Source organism: Phaseolus vulgaris, chromosome 7 (genome assembly GCF_000499845.2).
Source record: "Phaseolus vulgaris cultivar G19833 chromosome 7, P. vulgaris v2.0, whole genome shotgun sequence".
Lineage (NCBI taxonomy): Eukaryota > Viridiplantae > Streptophyta > Magnoliopsida > Fabales > Fabaceae > Phaseolus > Phaseolus vulgaris.
Window position 1 is genome coordinate 18811154 of NC_023753.2, and position 18966 is coordinate 18830119.

The 18966-nt window shown below is 37.2% G+C and overlaps 1 protein-coding gene across 1 annotated transcript; it reads right to left on the reverse strand.

Annotated features, from left to right (window-relative positions):
• Positions 1-2783: 2783 nt before the first annotated feature.
• LOC137829196 (uncharacterized) lies at positions 2784-3935 on the reverse strand. Its single transcript, XM_068635993.1, has one exon. The coding sequence runs from the start codon at positions 3933-3935 to the stop codon at positions 2784-2786; it is 1152 nt and encodes a 383-aa protein (XP_068492094.1).
• Positions 3936-18966: the final 15031 nt, after the last annotated feature.

Consider the following 18966-nt stretch of genomic DNA (forward strand, 5'->3'; position numbering starts at 1 on the left):
GTGTTGGAGTTGCCGTTGTTGACTTGCCAATTTGGATAATGAATCTGCTTTCATGTTTAGTTCTCTCGGAATATATTTTATTTCAGCTTGTTTGAAACATTGCATGACATTTAATACCTTATGATAATATTGCATCAATAATGGATCTTTTACCTGATAATCTCCTCGTACCTGTCCCACTGAGAGCTGAGAATCACTTTTGCAAATGACGTTTTCAACTCCCATGTCTCTCGCCAGTAGTAGTCCTGCAATAAGAGCTTCGTATTCGGCCTGGTTGTTGGATGTTCTGAACTCGAATCTCAATGCCATCTCTATTTGGAAGTTGTCTGGTCCTTCAAGTACTATCCCTGCTCCGCTTCCTTTTTTGCTTGACGCGCCATCTACATACAATATCCACTGCTCCTGCTGTGCTGTTGTCGGCATCTGGATGATGAAATCTGCAAGGGATTGAGCTTTGATTGGTCCTCTCGGTTCATACTTGATTCCATATTCGGAAAGCTCCATTGACCATGTCACCATCCTACCTGCAAGTTCTGGTTTTCTCAAAATTTTTGATATTGGATAATCTGTCCTCACAATTATCTGATGATTCTGAAAGTATGGCCGAAGACGTCTTGCGGCGTACACCAAGGTCAAGGCAACTTTTTCTACTTTGGGATATCTGGTTTCAGCATTTTCAAGGGATCTACTTACAAAGTATATTGGTTTCTGGTCCGGATTCTCTTGGATTAACGCTACTCCTATGGCTTCATTGGAAGTTGCTAAGTAAACTATGATGGGTTGGGTCAACTCAAGTTTGATTAGGATCGGTGGTTCAGCTACCATGCTTTTGATTTGAGAGAAGGCTTGCTCACATTTTTCATTCCACTCAAAGGTTTCAGATTTTTTTAACAAGCTTATTATCGGTTTAGTTTTTTCAGCTAAGATTGGTAAAAACCTTGACAATGAATTTAGTTTTCCCACTAACCTCTGCACCTCTTTCAGGTTTTTCGGGTTCCCCATCTTCATAATTGCTTCACATTTATCAGGATTAGCCTCAATCCCTCTGTTGGTTAACATAAAACCTAGAAATTTTCCACCTTTGACGCCGAACACACATTTTTCTGGGTTGAGACGTATATTGTACTCTCTTATGCGTGAAAACACCTCCTCTAGATCTCCCAAATGTTTCTCCACTTCCTCTGACTTCACAACCATATCGTCCACATATACTTCCATGTTTCTTCCAATTTGATCTTTGAACACTTTATCCATCAATCTCTGATACGTTGCTCCGACATTCTTTAAGCCGAAAGGCATGACTTTGTAACAATAATTTGCCGTATCTGTGGTAAAAGCTGTTTTGGGCACATCCGGCTCATACATCTGTATTTGGTTATACCCTGAATAAGCATCGAGAAAACTCATCATTTCTTGTCCAGACGCCCCATCTACCAATCGGTCAATGTTGGGCAATGGATATGTATCTTTCGGACAAGCCTTATTTAAGTCTGTATAATCTGTACACATTCTCCACTTTCCATTCGGTTTTTTGACAAGCACTACATTGGACAACCATGTCGTATATTGAGCTTCCTTAATGAAACCGGCTTGCATTAACTTCTCAGTTTCTTCCATTGCTGCCTTTCTTCTCTCTTCACCCAACTTTCTTCGTTTCTGAGATATCGGTCTCGCTTCTCGGCATACCGACAACTTATGACAAATTACCTTTGGATCAATTCCAGGTATATCAGACGGTGTCCAAGCGAACAAGTCTTTGTTGTCGCGTAACAATGTGACAAGTTTGTTTAACAATTCTTCGGGCAAACTTCCACTTATATAAGTGCATTGCTTCTCGTCCCGGCCTAATACCACGGCTGTAGTCTCTTCTTTCGGTTCCAACCTTTCATCATTTAATCTTGGGTCCAAATCCGCCATTGCCACCATTCTTTCGGTATCTTTGTGTGTTTTTAAATTCATCTTCAGACCGGCTGCATAACACTCTCGAGCATCTCTTTGATTAACATAGACTGTTGCTATCTCCCCCTTTTCTATTGGAAATTTCATTGCTAGATGTGGTGTTGAAACTATTGCTCCCAACTTATTCAAAGAAGAACGTCCTAACAACACATTATATGATGTAGAAGCATCCACCACCAAATATCTGATTTTAATCTTTTTAGTCTTACTCCCTCTTCCGAACGTAGTCATCAAATCCACATATCCTTTCGTGCTGACTCTCTCCCCTGAAAAACCAATGATTTGTTCTCGGAAAGGTACAATGTCTTCTTCTTTTAGATGCAATCTTTTGAAAGTATCCCAAAACAAAATATCAACTGAGCTTCCTTGATCAACCAAGGTTTTCATGACGGCATATTCGGTTATTTCTACTGTTATCACCATAGGATCGTCGTGATCGGGATCAATTTCTTGAAAATCTTCATCTGTAAAAAGCATTGGTGGCAAAGTTCTTCTTTTAAAAATGTGGTTAATGGTCCTTATACTTCTCCAATGTTGTTTCCTTGCTGATGATGATTCTTTTCCAGAGAAACCACCTGAAATAGTGTTTATAAACCCCCTGACGGGTCTCCCCAAACTTCGTTCCCTACTTCTCCTTACTGATTGTGTGTTTTGGTAAACCCTGTCATTTCTTCCTTCTGATCTTCCACCTCTTCTATCATCTCTTTTTTCTATTCTTTTTTCTCTTTCAAATCTGTCTGCCCTTCTTCCCCCTGTTTCGATTCCTTTCAATCTTCTCTCCGGACTTGACCTCAGTCTAACATTTCCTCCTTGAACAAAACGCTTCAACTGCCCAGCAATTCTTCTATTCTATCTTTTAACCCGACACACTCCTCTGTATGATGGCCATGATTTTTATGATATTCACAATGTTTGGTGTGGTCGGCCCTTTCCGGTGTTCGCGCTTTTCTAGTTGGTGGTATTATCTCTGCCGCCATGGCTTCTTGTAAGACTCTTGTTCTGTTTGTATTTAAGGGTGTGTATTGCTGGAACTTTCGGCTTCTGAATTCTTCCCTGGCTCTTCTAGCCATAGGTCCACTTTCTTTTTCTATCACCTTTTTTTCACCTCCATCCATCCTTGCCTGATTCCGGAACTCTCTCAGTTCTTCCATTTGCATGAACTTCGACGCTCGTTGTCTTAGCTCATCTAAACTAGTTGCGGGTTTCTTGCAGAGACTATCAGCAAACGGCCCTGGTTTTAGTGCTGTTATCATATGATGCATGGTAACCTCTGGGCTGAGGTTTCGAATTCCCAGGGCAACCTTCCCAAAGCGTTCCATGAACATTCTTAACGACTCTCCCTTTTCTTGTCTTATATTCACCAAAGCAATCAAGGTTAAATGATGGGGACGACTAGTTGCGAACTGAGCTCCAAACTTTTCCACCAATGTATCAAAACAATCTATGCTCAAGGGCGGAAGGCGTGTGAACCAACTTAACGTTGTCCCTTTTAACGTTGTAGGGAACACTCTGCACATAATAACATCGTTCCATGTATATAGACTGATCTGCGTGGTATATACCGCAACATGTTCATCAGGGTCCGTGCTTCCGTCATACTTGTCAATAGTTAAACTTCTCCAATTGTCAGGCAATGGAGTATCAACTATAACATCATAGAAGGGATGTTTTCTTGAAGATGCTCCTGCAAAAACTTCAGAATCTCCAAGGAATCTTCTTTTCGTTTGGGAACTTTCATTATGATAAATCCTTTCATTGACTTGTGCTCTTGGCTGAACAGTTTCAAATGATGCATTCAAAACTGTCTCCTCTTGTAGTTTTCTCCTCGTGCGTGCATTTTCGGCTCTTAACATACTCAGCTCTTCTTCATTACTCTTTTTTAACGTCTCGAACTCTTTCTGCAGCTGCACCAACATTGTCATTGGCATACTGACATTATCTACTTGCTCTCCTTCTTGTCCTTCTCTCTGATCCATCTTGTCTTCTACCTTTCTTTCTAACTAGTTCTCGGCCCCACGGTGGGCGCCAAAATGTTCTTACAAAAAGGGACCAAGAACACTCGAACCGAAACAACAAGATGGCCTTTTACACAAATCTTCTAATTTCGGGCTATACTCTCGGTTTCCTATTGGGCTGGATTACTTCTTGGGCTGGACTCTCAACTGGGCTAGACTCTCGGCTGTTCCTCTCGGCTGCTTCTCTCGGCTATTCATCTCGGCTGCTCCTCTCGGCTGTTCATCTCGGCTGCACCTCTCGGCTACTCCTTTCGGTTGGTATTCCTCACAGGTGGGGGGATGTACCTGCAAGTCGCTCCGATGCCAAAGTCAGAAACAATGTAATGGTTTTTCAGATAAAATCACTCTTACCTTTTTCTTGTGCTGACCTCCTATTTATAGGGTTTCGTTGATGGGCCTTCTACAGTACTTTTGGACTTTCTTCTCACACCTTTTTATTACTTTCACACCCCCTTGTGCAAGTTCCTTATTTAAATTGGGCTTTATTATGATTTCTATTATCCTTTCAGGTTTCGGTCCAGACCTTTCGGTTTTAATTTATCACTTTGATTATTGAACATGTAGTTCTCGGCCTATACCTCTCGGTTTTAGGCTACCAGTACACTTTTCTTATGTAATAAATGTTTTTTAATGTATATTTTAGATTTTTTAAGCGTGCCATGTAAAATTTATTTGAAATATTTTTTAATTATACATTTCATTGTTAACTGGAATATATATATATATATATATATATATTATTTTTTATTTTGAAATTGTTATATGAGATAATATAATTATAATTATATATATTAAAATTTTCAATATTTTTTAAATAACGTGTAAATAGTTTATTTGGAAAAAGTGGATACCAGTTTTATGGAATGTTTGTTTGCACATTGTTCAAAATGATGAAAAGAAAAATCAAACTAGTTTGGTCTATAAAGTTTGTCATGTTCTATAAGTGTTATAAAAAAAATTATATTTATTTAATACTCAGTAAAGAGAATTTTAATGTATCTTGAATATATATATATATATATATAAAAGATTTTATTAAAGAAGAAAGAAAGATTGATGAAAGTCTTACAATAACAAAGAGTTTAAGATCTTAAGTCATTTTTAGTTGTTGTAGTTATAAGAAAAAAATATTATTTGTATTTAATAGTGACCTAAAAGAGTAGATTAAATATTGTCTTGTCATAAGACGCAATCTTTCTTCTATGGAGCAATCTAATGATCTTTTAGATTATTTTCTTTATAAACTTTTTTATCTTAGTCAAGTGTGATTATTCTCCAAAACATACTCGATTTTAGTTAAGAGTGACTGCATCCAAATAATACTCTACTTTTAGACAGGTGTGTTTGTATTTCTTTATTTTTGATGATTGTGCAAATAATGTTAGAACTCTACATTGAGCGGATAAAATCTTTTAATTTATTTTGACATTTTGTTTTTGGATATATGTAAATATTAAATTTCCTATATATTTTTGAGATAATTTATGAATGATATTTATGCACCACACTATAACTGAGGGGTTAAAGAACATTTCTACCCGAACAACAAATCCTCAAATAGAGTAAGTTCATATTTGCTCTAAAGATCCTTTATTATCTATTTTTCATTAGGATTTAGTCATCAATCTTGGTGGAGTCAGTTGAGAAAAGTAATTATCTCAACTTATTCTACTATATACTAATTTTTTTTTTCTATTTGGATAACTTGCATTAGGCCCTTATATTTTGAAACTTATCGTGCTTAGAGACTCTAATTCTAGAGATTGCTTGGAAAACAAACAATTAAGGTAAGGGAACTAACTTTAACTTTCAATAGTACTCTAGGCTAGAAAATCTGAATGTGGAGGGGACGTGATCCCAATATTCAATTTCTATTGCAGGGATGTTGTTTATTTATATATTGTGTTGTTTGTTTATATATTATTTAAACTTGTAGAAATTTTAGATTTTGATGGTTTAGTATTTAAATGTTGTTTTTTTTATGTTAAATAGACTTTTGAATGTAGTGAATCACGTTTTGAATGATATTATATGATAAAAATTGTATGGGGTTCAAGTCATACATTTGGGATAATGTATGAATTGATGTTTGTTTGTGTATTAAGTATTGATGCTTATGAGGTGTCACATATGATCTAAGTCACATAAACTAAGATATTAGGTGGTGAAAAGTTGATGGAGGAGTTCATGTACATCGTGACCTATGAGATGCACGACTTCGGTTGTATTGAACTTACCTTGATCATTTCTCTTAGATTCATTTATAATCTAAGTTTTGAATATTGGATCAGGTGTTAGTCTCTGGTAGAACTTACTTAATACAGGTTTTACATAATGCGTCAATGCATCCATGTGGGATCTATGTGATTGTTTTATGTTGGGATTTGAAAAATATTGAATAATTAAGAAATTGGTCCATGTAATTTGGTTTGCTCTTTTGATTTAATTGTATATATTATAAAAAAAATCACTAGCTTAGTCTTGTTTTTCTTGTTTTGTTGTGAACTACAATGATTGTACTAAGTATACGAACAAATAATTATACAGGTGCAAAGAGAGTCTGAAGGGCCTTAGGATGTGATTTTGAGTATGTGTATTGTAAATATTATATTTATACAAGTCTTAATCATGTATTAGGAACCTTTTGAAATACTCTAAGCTTGTATAGAAACCTATTTATTTAGATGTATTTTTTGGAGTGTAACATAATAATATATATATATATATAATTTAATTTAGGCGGTTTAAAACTAAAATGATTCAAAAATTTACAAAAAAATTATATTAATAATTACAATTTTATTTTTTTTTATCTATTTTTTACTCAATAAAATTGTTTTAGTGAAAAAATTGTTTATTATATTGAAATACAATATTTTATATTTAAATTTAATTAGTAACTGATTATACATGAATATATCTTTAAGTATTTGTTTACGATCTTATTGTACTCTACTTATATAATATATTTATATATTAGAAAATATTATTACAAAAAAAGTTTTATTTCAAATTTAAAATATAAATTTGTGTAATTTATATATCTATAATTAATTATTAAAGGTTCTTTTTTTACACATTTTGTTTTTCAATTTTATCTTTTATAATAATAATCTAACAATATATATAAAAGGAGATTCTTTTTCTAGGTACACATCTCGTTTTTAATTTTATTTTTTATAATATTAAAATACAATAAATTTAAAAATTATTTATATTAAATTAAAATTTTGAATTTTAAAATTTAGAGAAATTTGAATTTGAGAAAAAAAAAACAAAAAAAACAAATTTCTTACAGTTTTATTATTTAATTAACTATTTTATTTTAAAATTCAAATAATTCTTTCTAATAAATATTTTAATTACCCTCATTTTTATTTCAGCTTCTCAAGGAATGAATTAAAAAAATTAAGAAAAAATATATAATATGTAATATATTACATATCAATTTAAAAATATATAAGAAACTTATTTTAAAACAAAAATAATAAATTTTTAATTGGTGAGTTTTATATATGTGTGGTGAGTTTTGCATGCATGTATTATGTTATTATAATATAATACATATTACAATATAATAATATATTATAATATTATAATAATAATTACATGTGTAATATTTATATGTAATTATAATTGTAATAATATAATTATAATATAATATTACGTATAATAATAATATAATAATATATTATCATAATATGTTATAGTTATTTGTATGTAATAATATATATTACTTATTATTTATAATAATATATAAATGAGATTTTTTTTGTGATTTTTTAATACATATGTTTTATTTTTGTTCTCTCTCCTTTCTCAACATCTCAATTTTTCTTACACTGTTACAACTTTATTCAACTTTTAAAAAAGTAATTTATAATATTATATAGTTTGATTGGTAAAAAAGGTAATATATATTTTATATTTTATTCATTTATTAATTAATTATTTTAGTTCAATTTTTTTTTTGAAGCAAACTAAATTAAAGTATTATTTTATTTATTAACGGATATATATATATATATTTAAATTCTTTTAGTTATTTAAATTTATAATAATGTATTTATTCTAATTTTTTTTTTTTTTATTAATAGGATTGAAAAGAATTTTACATCAATTGATAGTCGTTATACTAATCTTTATGCTAAACAAAAATATTGTCTTTACATGTTCTTATTATTTATTAAATCTTTTATTATAAATTATATATTATTAATGTATCATACATACATTATATTTAAATTTTGTTATGTATTATTTTTTAAATTAAAAAAATTATAGATGACATGTTTTATAAAATTTCTATAAATTTAAATTATATTTGTACCTGAGTGGAGAGATAGGGTCCAGGCACGGTCGGTTGACGTAGTGTAACTGCTGACGTGTCGATCTTCTTCTCCTTCGGTCGGTCGTTCCTTCTTGGTGTCTCCTTCGGTCGGGCGGGGGAGGGTACTTGCGAAGGCACACCGACACTCAAGTAAGTATGAGATTCTAAGTGTGGTTTAGCAAGTGAATGAAAACGTACCTTTCTCTGGCTTGACCACAACATTTATAAGATTGCCTAATGGGCTTTCTATCCCTTGGGCTCAGGGTGGTTATGGATAGGTCTTGCCAGTCGTGCTCCGGAATACCCGAGGAACATATCTTCTTTCAACGCGTATTCCATATTCTTCGGAGGTGTATCTTAACCGCCTTAGCTTGTCACAGGTGCACTTACATTTATTATGCGTTCGGTCGGTCGGCCACGTGTGTTCGTCCGGTGCCTACCGGTACACTTGCCCCCCAGGCTCGAGGTGAATAAAAGCCGAAGAGTCGTACTGATTGTTGGGTTTTCCAAGGTGTCAGAAATTAATGATAACGGCATGATGGGACGTTTTTCTTTTTGTCGAAGGCGGCGGAGATGGATCTAGCGGTGTGGATTGAGTGGCGGTTCAGCTACCGGCTGATAGAGGCCGTAGGATGAGTGGGGATCTAACGGATGAGGGTGAGGGAGAAATGCTATAAATAGCGCTTGCATTTGCAGAGGGACTACGTTTTCTTGAGTTCGGCATCCGAATCGCTCCGAGCGCCAAGTCCAAATTGCGAGTTGTGTGGCTGTACGATCCGTCATTGCCGACTGATTGTGAAAGGTTAGTTATGTCGTCCCAACTTTCTTCAAATAGAATAGGGAGTAGAGAGTCGAGCGAGAGTGGGGAGTCGTCGTCCGGTAGTAGCGAGAGTTCTAGTGGGTCGTTGGGTCCGACCTATGATTGGGTTGAGATTGCCGTTAGGAATGCCGCTACGATGCTTAGGAAACCTGATGACCTGGATAAGGTGATAGCAAAGGCTTCCCTTGTGCGTTCGGGTCTACCGTCGGACATTTTAGTTGCCGAGATATGTGGGTATACCGACCGTGTGTGTCATGGGAGGGAAAATGCTCCGGTAGATTTTTTCTTTATGTATAATACTTTGTTTGTCGATTTAAGAGTGACCCTGCCGTTCGATGAGTTTACGACCGATGTGCTAAGGTTTCTCAACCTAGCGCCGACTCAGCTTCACCCGAACTCATGGGCGTGTTTACAGGCCTACCGGATGGTGTGTTAGCTTTTTGACCTGACACCCAGAGCGGAGGTTTTCTTATTTTATTATAATACGTATCCGGCCAACCCAGTAAGTTGGGTTTCGTTGGTGAGTCGTCCGGGGTGTGTTCGTTTTGCGGCCTTCACCACGTCATACAAGAATTTCAAGGAGAGGTATTTCAAAGTGTTCGTAGAGCCAAACGGTCGAGAACATTTCTATCTGGCCGAGGGTGGCACCAAATTTCCCTTTCATTGGACGCAGAATCCAACGGCTCTCACCACGAATTCCCGAACGGCCGTATCAGTAATGGGCAAGGCTGAGATGGTAGTGTTCGATCAGCTACCTCACAAGTTGCCCACGAGGGAGATAATTTCCTTATATACGTCGTCCGACCCTTGGGCGGATTTTGTTGGTATGTTACTTTGTAATTTGGGTTGATCGGGTTGTTTCATTAATAATGTATAATTCATGTATGTTTTGTAGAGATAATGACTCGGACGGATGCATCCCTTAGTGCATACATGAATGACTTACGCCGACAAAGGAATCGACAGGTTGGTTCGGTCGAAGCGAGTGGGGTATTGACGGTTCAGCCGGCCACCACTGTTCCTGCCGGGGGTGCTTCGGCTGCGGGGGCTGCCAAGAAAAGGGGACGGCCTGCTAAAGGGAATCAAGAAGGAAGAGCGGGTCCTTCCCGGACGACCTCGGAGCCGACTTTGCTAACGGTCGACATGGAGGTGGCGGCTCATTTGCAAGTGGAGCTGACGGCGAAGGACAACGAGGTTTTTTCCACCATTCCCACAACTAAGCTGATGGTGGAAACCTTGGAGTTACAAAGCCGAGCGCTCATAGCGAGCCGAACGGTGGTTGAAGAACTCGAGAGAGTGACGACCGTCACCGTTCCTCGGTTGAAAAAGGACGTGACCGAGGCCACCCAAGCCGCGAAGGCGGCGGCCGAGATGGCCGAGAAATTGAAAGCCCAAGTGGAGGAGAAGCGGGCGACCGTGAAAGCGCAAGAGGGATTGACGAAGAACCTCGAGGCGCAACTAAAAGAGGGAGCCAACCGGGAGGAGGTGCTGAAAGCGGAAGTGACCAAGTGCCATGACTTTATGCTTCGTATTAGCGAAGAGTATTTCCGGTTGGGTATCCAACAAGCGGCCTAATGATAATTCGGATGCCAAACGAGGCATAATTAATTTTGATTACGTTAAGTAATAATGATAATTCGGATGCCGAACGAGGCATAATAAATTCTGATTACGTTAAGTAATAATGATAATTCGGATGCCGAACGAGGCATAATAAATTCTGATTACGTTAATAATGATAATTCGGATGTCGAACGAGGCATAATAAATTCTGATTACGTTAAGTAATAATGATAGTTCGGATGCCGAACGAGGCATAATAAATTCTGATTACGTTAATAATGATAATTCGGATGCCGAACGAGGCATAATTAATTCTGATTACGTTAAGTAATAATGATAGTTCGGATGCCGAACGAGGCATAGATTGAGAGTGATAAAAGAACTAGGAGAGACGTGGAGTGTGATTTATAGTGCCTCGTTAAAACCTTCTCGGTCGTAAACCCTCCTTAGGGAAAAACCGACCGAGCGAGGAAAGAGTACACTTTTATTATTAAGTTCAACTGTAATAAAATTTGAGATGCGTGGCATTCCACGTTCTCGGTATGTCCTACCCAGATAAATGTTCTAAGTAATAGGCTCCACCGGCTGCCGTATCTGCTATGCGGAATGGTCCTTCCCAATTGCTAGAGAACTTGCCTCCTTCCTTTCGGGCGTTACTCCGCATTCGCCATACTAAGTCGCCTTTGTGGAACAGTCTCGGTTTGACCTTGGAGTTGTATCGTCTGGCCGCCCGAATTTTGCATGCTTCTTCTCTAATTCTACACTTGTCTCGAACTTCGTTGATGAGATCGAGGCCGACCGAGAGACTTTCCTTGTTTAGATCAAGATCAAGGGTTTGTCGACAGAGAGAAGGTTCTCCAATCTCGACAGGAATCATAGCTTCAGTGCCATACGTTAGGTTGTACGGTGTTTCTTGTGTAGTCGTCTGAGGAGTACAGCGATATGCCCATAAGACCTCTAAGAGTTTTTCAGTCCAGTTACCCTTTGCTGGGTCGAGACGTTTCTTCAGTTCGTTCAGGATGACCTTGTTTGCAGCTTCTGCTTGTCCGTTTGTTTGCGGATGTTCGACTGAACTGGCGATGTGTTTGATGTGGAGTTTCTCGTAAAATTCAGCTAACGTCCAGTCGGTGATTTGCCGACCGTTATCGGTGATGATGATCTGTGGAAGCCCGAAGCGGCAAACGATATTTTTCCATACGAAATTTTGAACATTGCGGGCGGTGATCGCAGTCAGAGGCTCGGCTTCGATCCACTTGGTGAAGTAATCAATGCCGACCAGTAAGAATTTACACTGGCCTTTATCGGGGGCGAAAGGGCCAATGATGTCCATACCCCATTAGACGAACGACCAAGGTGATAACATAAAATGAAGTTCTTCAGGTTTTTGATGGGACAAAGTGCCAAACTCTTGGCATTTAAGGCATTTTTGGACGAAATTGGTGCAGTCGCCTTGGACGGTCGGCCAGTAGTACCCGGCCCGGAATACTTTGGCAGCCATTGTTCGCGCGCCGGAGTGAGTTCCGCAAATTCCTTCGTGCAACTCTCGGACAACATAGGAAGCTTGGTCGGGTGTCAAACATTTAAGGAGTGGTCGGGTATAACCTCGGCGGTAAAGGTGTTTTAACAAGTGTCGTGCCTATGGCCATTCGGTCGTCCGGCTTCAGCGAAGTGCCGATATGTGTAGCGTGGCGATCATCGCGAAGTGGGAACGGATGCAAGTCTTCTCCTGCCTCTATACGGGGATCGTCCATACGAGGGTCGAGATCGACAAGGGCTATCATCTGTCGACGGGACATGCGCCGTCCGGAATGTCGGGTCGGGGATCGTCCTCTTTTTTGCGGGGGTCGGTCGTCCGGATTGGTCGTGTAGAGCCGTCGAGTTGGCTCACTTTTCAAACTTGCGACATAACATTCTCTAGCGGTTTTTTGATCGACATGGATTGTTGCAATGTCATTATTTGCCGAAGGGAATTTCATGGCTAAGTGCGGGGTGGAAACAATGGCTTTTAATCTGTTGATGGACGGACGACCGAGCAAGATGTTGTAGGAAGTTTGAGCGTTGACCAGAAGATATCGTACGTTTATTGTTTTGTGGAGACCGTCTTCCTCACCAAAGGTTGTATATAAGTCTATATACCCCTTAGTGTCGACCCGTTCACCTGAGAACCCTACCATTTGTTCGTTATAGGGTTGAATATCTAATTCTGGGATGCGCATTTTCTTGAAGATTTCCCAGTATAATATGTCGACTGAGCTACCTTGGTCGACCAAAGTCTTGGCAATTGCGAACTTGTCAATTTCCACGGTGATTACCATAGGGTCGTCCTGGGCTGGATCTATGGCTGTGAAGTTGTCGTCAGTGAAAGTGATCGGAGGTATGTGTGGACGCCTCCTCGTGGTAGCATGAGCGGACTGGATGTCCCGGAGATGTTTCTTTCGAGCGGAATTTGAGCACCCGCCACCGGCAAAGCCCCCGGCTATGTAATTTGCTTCGTGGTTCGGTTCGCCCAAGGTAACAGGTCCAACAATCATGTTGATGACTTCGCAGACTCGTTGGCGAGGGCGGGCGTTTCGGTCGGGACTTGTGCTGCGGGCGCGTGTACGCCGAACGGGGCTTTCACTGCGTTTCTGCGAAGCCTAGCTATGGTCAGTTCGACATTTGTAATCGTTACGGTATGACTGGTCGACACCACGGGATGGACGGTCGGTACTCCGTGGTGGGGACCTTGAATTCCTTGTCCTCTTGACGAACTGCTGCAAGTGGCCAGCCTGGATGAGCTCTTCGATTTTGTCCTTCAACGCTTGACATCCTTCGGTCGTGTGACCGAAATTCCGATGGTACTAACAACGCTTAGCAGTATCTGCATTCGGTGGTGTTTGATACTGTTTTAGTGTCGGAATTAAATCCGTTTGCAGTGCTTCATCTAGGGCTCGTCCCCTCGGAACAGTTAAAGGGGTGTAACTGTTGAACCTGGGGATTCGGCCTCCTCTGTTCTGGTCGGACCTTGGGGTGGTTCGAACGGTCCGTTCGGTCTCGAATTCTCTTTCTTTGCTCGGGGTTTGATCTTTGAGGACTCCGGATCCGACGACTTTGAACCGTTGGTGATAGTCAATGTGTTCCTCAATTTGCATGAATTTGGTTGCCCGAGTTCGAAGATCTTCCATGTCTTGAGGCGGCTTTTTGATGAGACTTTCGGTAAAACGGCTCGGCCGGATGGCCGAAACCAAATGGTGTAACGCAACTTCCTGTTTGAGCCCTCGGATATTCATGCATGCCTTGTTGAATCTATCTAAAAAGGTTCTGAGAGATTCACCTTTTTCTTGTTGTACCGCTAGGAGAGACATGAGGACATGTGATGCGGTCGGCTGGTGGCATATTGAGTGGAGAATTTCGCGGCTAGGATGTCAAAGTCGTCAATGGAGTTCGGAGGTAGCTCTGTAAACCAGGTAAGAGGTTCTCCCTGAAGCGACGTGGGGAATACTTTACACCACACATTATTATCTGTGGTATACAAAGTCATTTGCGTCTTGTAAACATTTAAATGCTCGTCCGGGTCGGTCGAGCCATCATAGAGTTTAATGGCGAGGCCTCTCCATTTGTCAGGAAGTGGTGTGGTGATGATTTCGTCTGTAAAAGGATGACCCCTTTTACTTGACTTTCTTTCGACTGTTTCAGCTCTGGAAGCAGGATTGGTGTCGGCCGGTGTAGGTATGCGAGAGGCGGTTTGGTCGGCCATATGAGATTGGCCTTCTCGTTTGGGATTATCGACCTGTCGCTGGAGTTATGCATTCTGCTATCTCAATAAGACGATTTCTTCCTCTTGGTGGCGTCTATTCTCTTCGTGTTGACGACAGTCTTCTATCCCCTTTTGCCGCAGTTCTTCCATCTGAGTTTGGAGGGTTTGAATCATAGTCATCTGTTCTGCCATAGCGTCGTTGTTGTTCCTTGTCGCAACCATTATAGCTTTAAAAATTGAGATTTTGCTTCGGCCCCACGGTGGGCGCCAATTGTACCTGAGTGGAGAGATGGGGGCCCAGGCACGGTCGGTTGACATAGTGTAACTGTTGACGTGTCGATCTTCTTCTCCTTCGGTCGGTCGTTCCTTCTTGGTGTCTCCTTCGGTCGGGCGGGGGAGGGTACCTGCGAAGGCACTCCGACGCTCAAGTAAGTATGAGATTCTAAGTGTGGTTTAGCAAGTGAATGAAAACGTACCTTTCTATGGCTTGAGCACATCATTTATAGGATTGCCTAATGGGCTTTCTATCCCTTGGGCTCAGGGTGGTTATGGATAGGTCTTGCCAGTCGTGCTCCGGAATACCCGGGGAACATATCTTCTTTCAACGCGTATTCCTTATTCTTCGGAGGTGTATCTTAACCGCCTTAGCTTGTCACGGGTGCACTTACATTTATTATGTGTTCGGTCGGTCGGCCACGTGTGTTCGTCCGGTGCCTACCGGTACAATATTTTCTACTTAAATAATATAAATTGAATCCATTATATTATAATTTAATAAATGTATTTATTAAAAATATTGTTTTAATGATAAGAAAGTTGAAAAACATATTGAAGATATAAATTTACTTAGTCTTCCATTTAAAGAATAATTAATTATTACAAAATCATCATTGGAGATTAGTGTTTTTTTTTAAATATATGTTATAATTTGTAATGACATTTATAAATTTATTATATACGATTTCGATCAATATAATTCTTTATAATAAACATAAAATTTACGATAACATTTAAAAAATATTTTATAATTAATAAATATTACAGTATAAGTTTATAATAATATATTTTTAAAATATAAATATATATATAAGTTTATTATGAATTAAAATATTATAGTATAAATTTTTATAATAATGTTTATAATGAATTAAAATATTATAATATAAATTTTTATAATAATATTTAAAAAATACATATACACGTAAGTTTATGATAAAAATAAAAAATATAAATATGCATATGTTATTACATATGTGTTATCGTTAGTAATAATAATATCTAAAGAAGAATTATTTTTCGGTGTATTTTCTAGTTTTATCTTTTAAAATATTAAAATATAACAAATTTAACAATTATTAACTTTAAATTGAAAATTTTAATTTTAAAAATTTTAGAGAAATTTGAATTTAAAAAAAAACAAAGAATCAAATTTCTTACAAAAATAACTCTTTTTTTAAATTCAAATAATTCTTCCGAATAAAAAACCACATACACAATTAAAAATACGTACAACAAAATTAAAAAATATATTTATTTTTATAATAATTTTTAATACAAATATTTTATAATTTAATTATATATTTCATTTCAATAGTTCTTATAATAATAGTAATTTTTTTCAAAAGAAAAAAGTGTAATTATTCATCTTTTAAAAAAAATATTTATTTATTTAATAAAATAAATAATTGAGTAATTATTTTTATTTTAAAATAATTAAATAACTTCTCTATTTAAAAATAACAGTTATATATATAATAATTTTTTACCTTTTAATATATATAATTTATCCTTTAAAGAAATAATATATTCCATTGTCGTTATAATTTAATAAATAAGTTTATTAATACAACTTTAATTTTTATAAATTATAGACACTCAAATAAATCCATGAACATTAATTTTGGTTTGGTCTCCTATTTAAATGTTTCTGCTAGTAAATAAGAAAGAAAGTTAAAATTTAGGGTGTTTAAAATTTAAATGATTAAAAAATTAACAAAACATTATATAAATCATTAAAAGTTGAATTTTTTATGAATAAAAATGGTTTAGTGAAAATAAATTGTTTATTTTATTTAAATATAATATTTAATATTTAAATTTAATTATATACATAAAGGGTCTGTGGTTTTATTCACTTTACTTATATTAGAGGAAAGATACTCCCTGTATTATTACTTTTCCAATTTTATTATGTGTATTCACATTTTTTTAAATATTAACGGAAACATAGACACACTTGCATTTGTGTATCCACATTTTTTAATTATCCACATTTTTTAATTACATCATAAGTTTATAAGTTTATGTGTATCTGTATTTTTTAAATATCAGCCTAATAATGGAGGGTTTATAAAAATATTTTTCTTGTTCAATCAATTCACATTCTTTCTACTTGGCAAACAAACTGAATTAATTATAGTACAAATGTGGGTTGTTGTATCCACAAAGAATTAAATATATCACATTATGATTATCTTTTATAATGAAGTGATTTGTAATTTTGAGGGTTTTTTCATATCAGTAGTGACATTAACCACATCAATAAGAATAGCACTAATAATATTTAAATTGAGAGGTGAATTGGTAAACAATCATTGAAGTAGAAAGATATCAATATATAGCACAAATATTGAAATTGGAATAACCCTCTTAATTTCTTTTGTTGTTATTATTTATAAATGCAATATTTTATTCAAAATCTTTGTTCCTATTTTGACCAAACAAAGTCGATTTCTCGTGCAAGGCTATCTAAAGTAGTAAGTCATTGTTATGATCTTACCTCTACATTAAGATGAAAATATTCACAATAGTCCCAACTCCGCACTATGCGATCATTGAATCTCATGGCTGGCTAAATATGGTTCAAAAACATGAAATCATCTTCTTGTCTCATTCATGCCCTATGGACAATCAACGGTCATTCCTCACCGTTAAGCATACTACTAGACCCAAAGAATTTGAATACAAAAGAGAAACATGTATCTATAAATAATAATAACTCAAGAAATATCACAGGGTCATCCATTCCCAACAAAATAGATTTAGCAACTCATGATAAGTGTAACGACGTAAAAAATAAAAACAGAGCCCCCCCCCCCCCCCCCACACACACACACGCACACACACACACAATGTTTTTCCTTTTCCTTTTTCTCTCTCTCCATCTCTCCAACTCTCTTCATTCTCTCTTAATTTCCTCTCCAATTTTCATCTATTTTAGAATCTGATCGGACCATGTTGTAGCTGAGGAGTTAAGGAACATTTCTATTGGATCATGTTTTCAAACAGAGTAAGTTCATTTTTGCTCTAAAGATCCTTTGTTCTCTATTTTTCCTTAGGATTTAGTCATCAATCTTGGTGGGGTCAGTTGAGAAGAGTTATCCTCTCAACTTATTCTACTACATACTGAATTTCTGTTTTGTTTTGATAACTTGCATTAGGCCCTTAAATCTTGAAGCTTATCCAGAATGGGGGATAAATCTTTATGGTTTAGTATTTAAGTTTTATTTTTTTTATGTTAAATAAGATTTTAAATATTGTGGATTGTGTTTTGAATGATATTGTATGATGAAAATTATATGGAATTGAATTCATACATTTGAGATAATATATGGACTGAGGTTTGTTTGTGTATTAAGTATTGATGCCTATGTGGTAACAGAGATCTCCGAGCTTCACCGATGATTTAAGTCACATAGATTAAGATATCAGGTGGTGAGAAGCTGATGAGGGAGTTCGTGCACACCGTGACATATGAGATGCACGACTTGGGTTGTATTGAACTTACCCTAATCCTTTATGTTGGATTTTCTAGTAATATTTGGATCAGGTGTTAGTCTTTGGTAGGAATTTGTACCGACTAGTCCTCGGGCGTAATTGACTGCTAGTAGACGTGGGGCCACGTAAGCTGGGTCCCACGAGCAGCATGGGTCGGCGCCTTGCAGACGGTACGCCTAGGGTGTTGAGGAGAGGCCAGGCCTCAGGTCGTGTGAGGTGGGTCCCACAGACGGTATGCCCAAAGTGTCTCGCAGACAATACGCCTAAAGGATCGAGGAGTGGTCAGACATCGGTCATCAAGATATGTTGACCTCGAACCTCGACAAGTCAAACAGCAGAGCTGGGCCACGAGAGGTGGATCCCAGACCACTCACCAGTTATCAGTTAGGGAGAAGCCTAGGTCACGAGGGTCCATGCGTGTGGTGTGGATGACGCGTTCAGGCGTAACACAAGTAAAGAGCCACTAGAAAAGATACGACCTGTGAGGATCACGTTCCGGGGGTGAAACTGCATGCATGTCACGTGAACAGTGATAGTTGTCGTTTTGCTGTCAAATTAATATGATTCTAGCGTAAACTTGTCTAACACTAGAGAGATGATAGTATAATTGTGGTAAGATAACCCCAAGTCGTCTCCCAACGAATCCAATAGTGATTTAGTTAACCGAATTCAAAATCTATCTACAAGCAATGAAAAGTTAGTAATAATAATAATTATAAAAAGGGGGTTAAGATAGTTATGCAGAAAATATAAAAGAGATTGAAAT

Bases quoted from the DNA above. Each gene is read 5' to 3' on its own strand.
- LOC137829196 (XM_068635993.1), bottom strand. From the start codon at position 3,935: ATGGATCAGAGAGAAGGACAAGAAGGAGAGCAAGTAGATAATGTCAGT.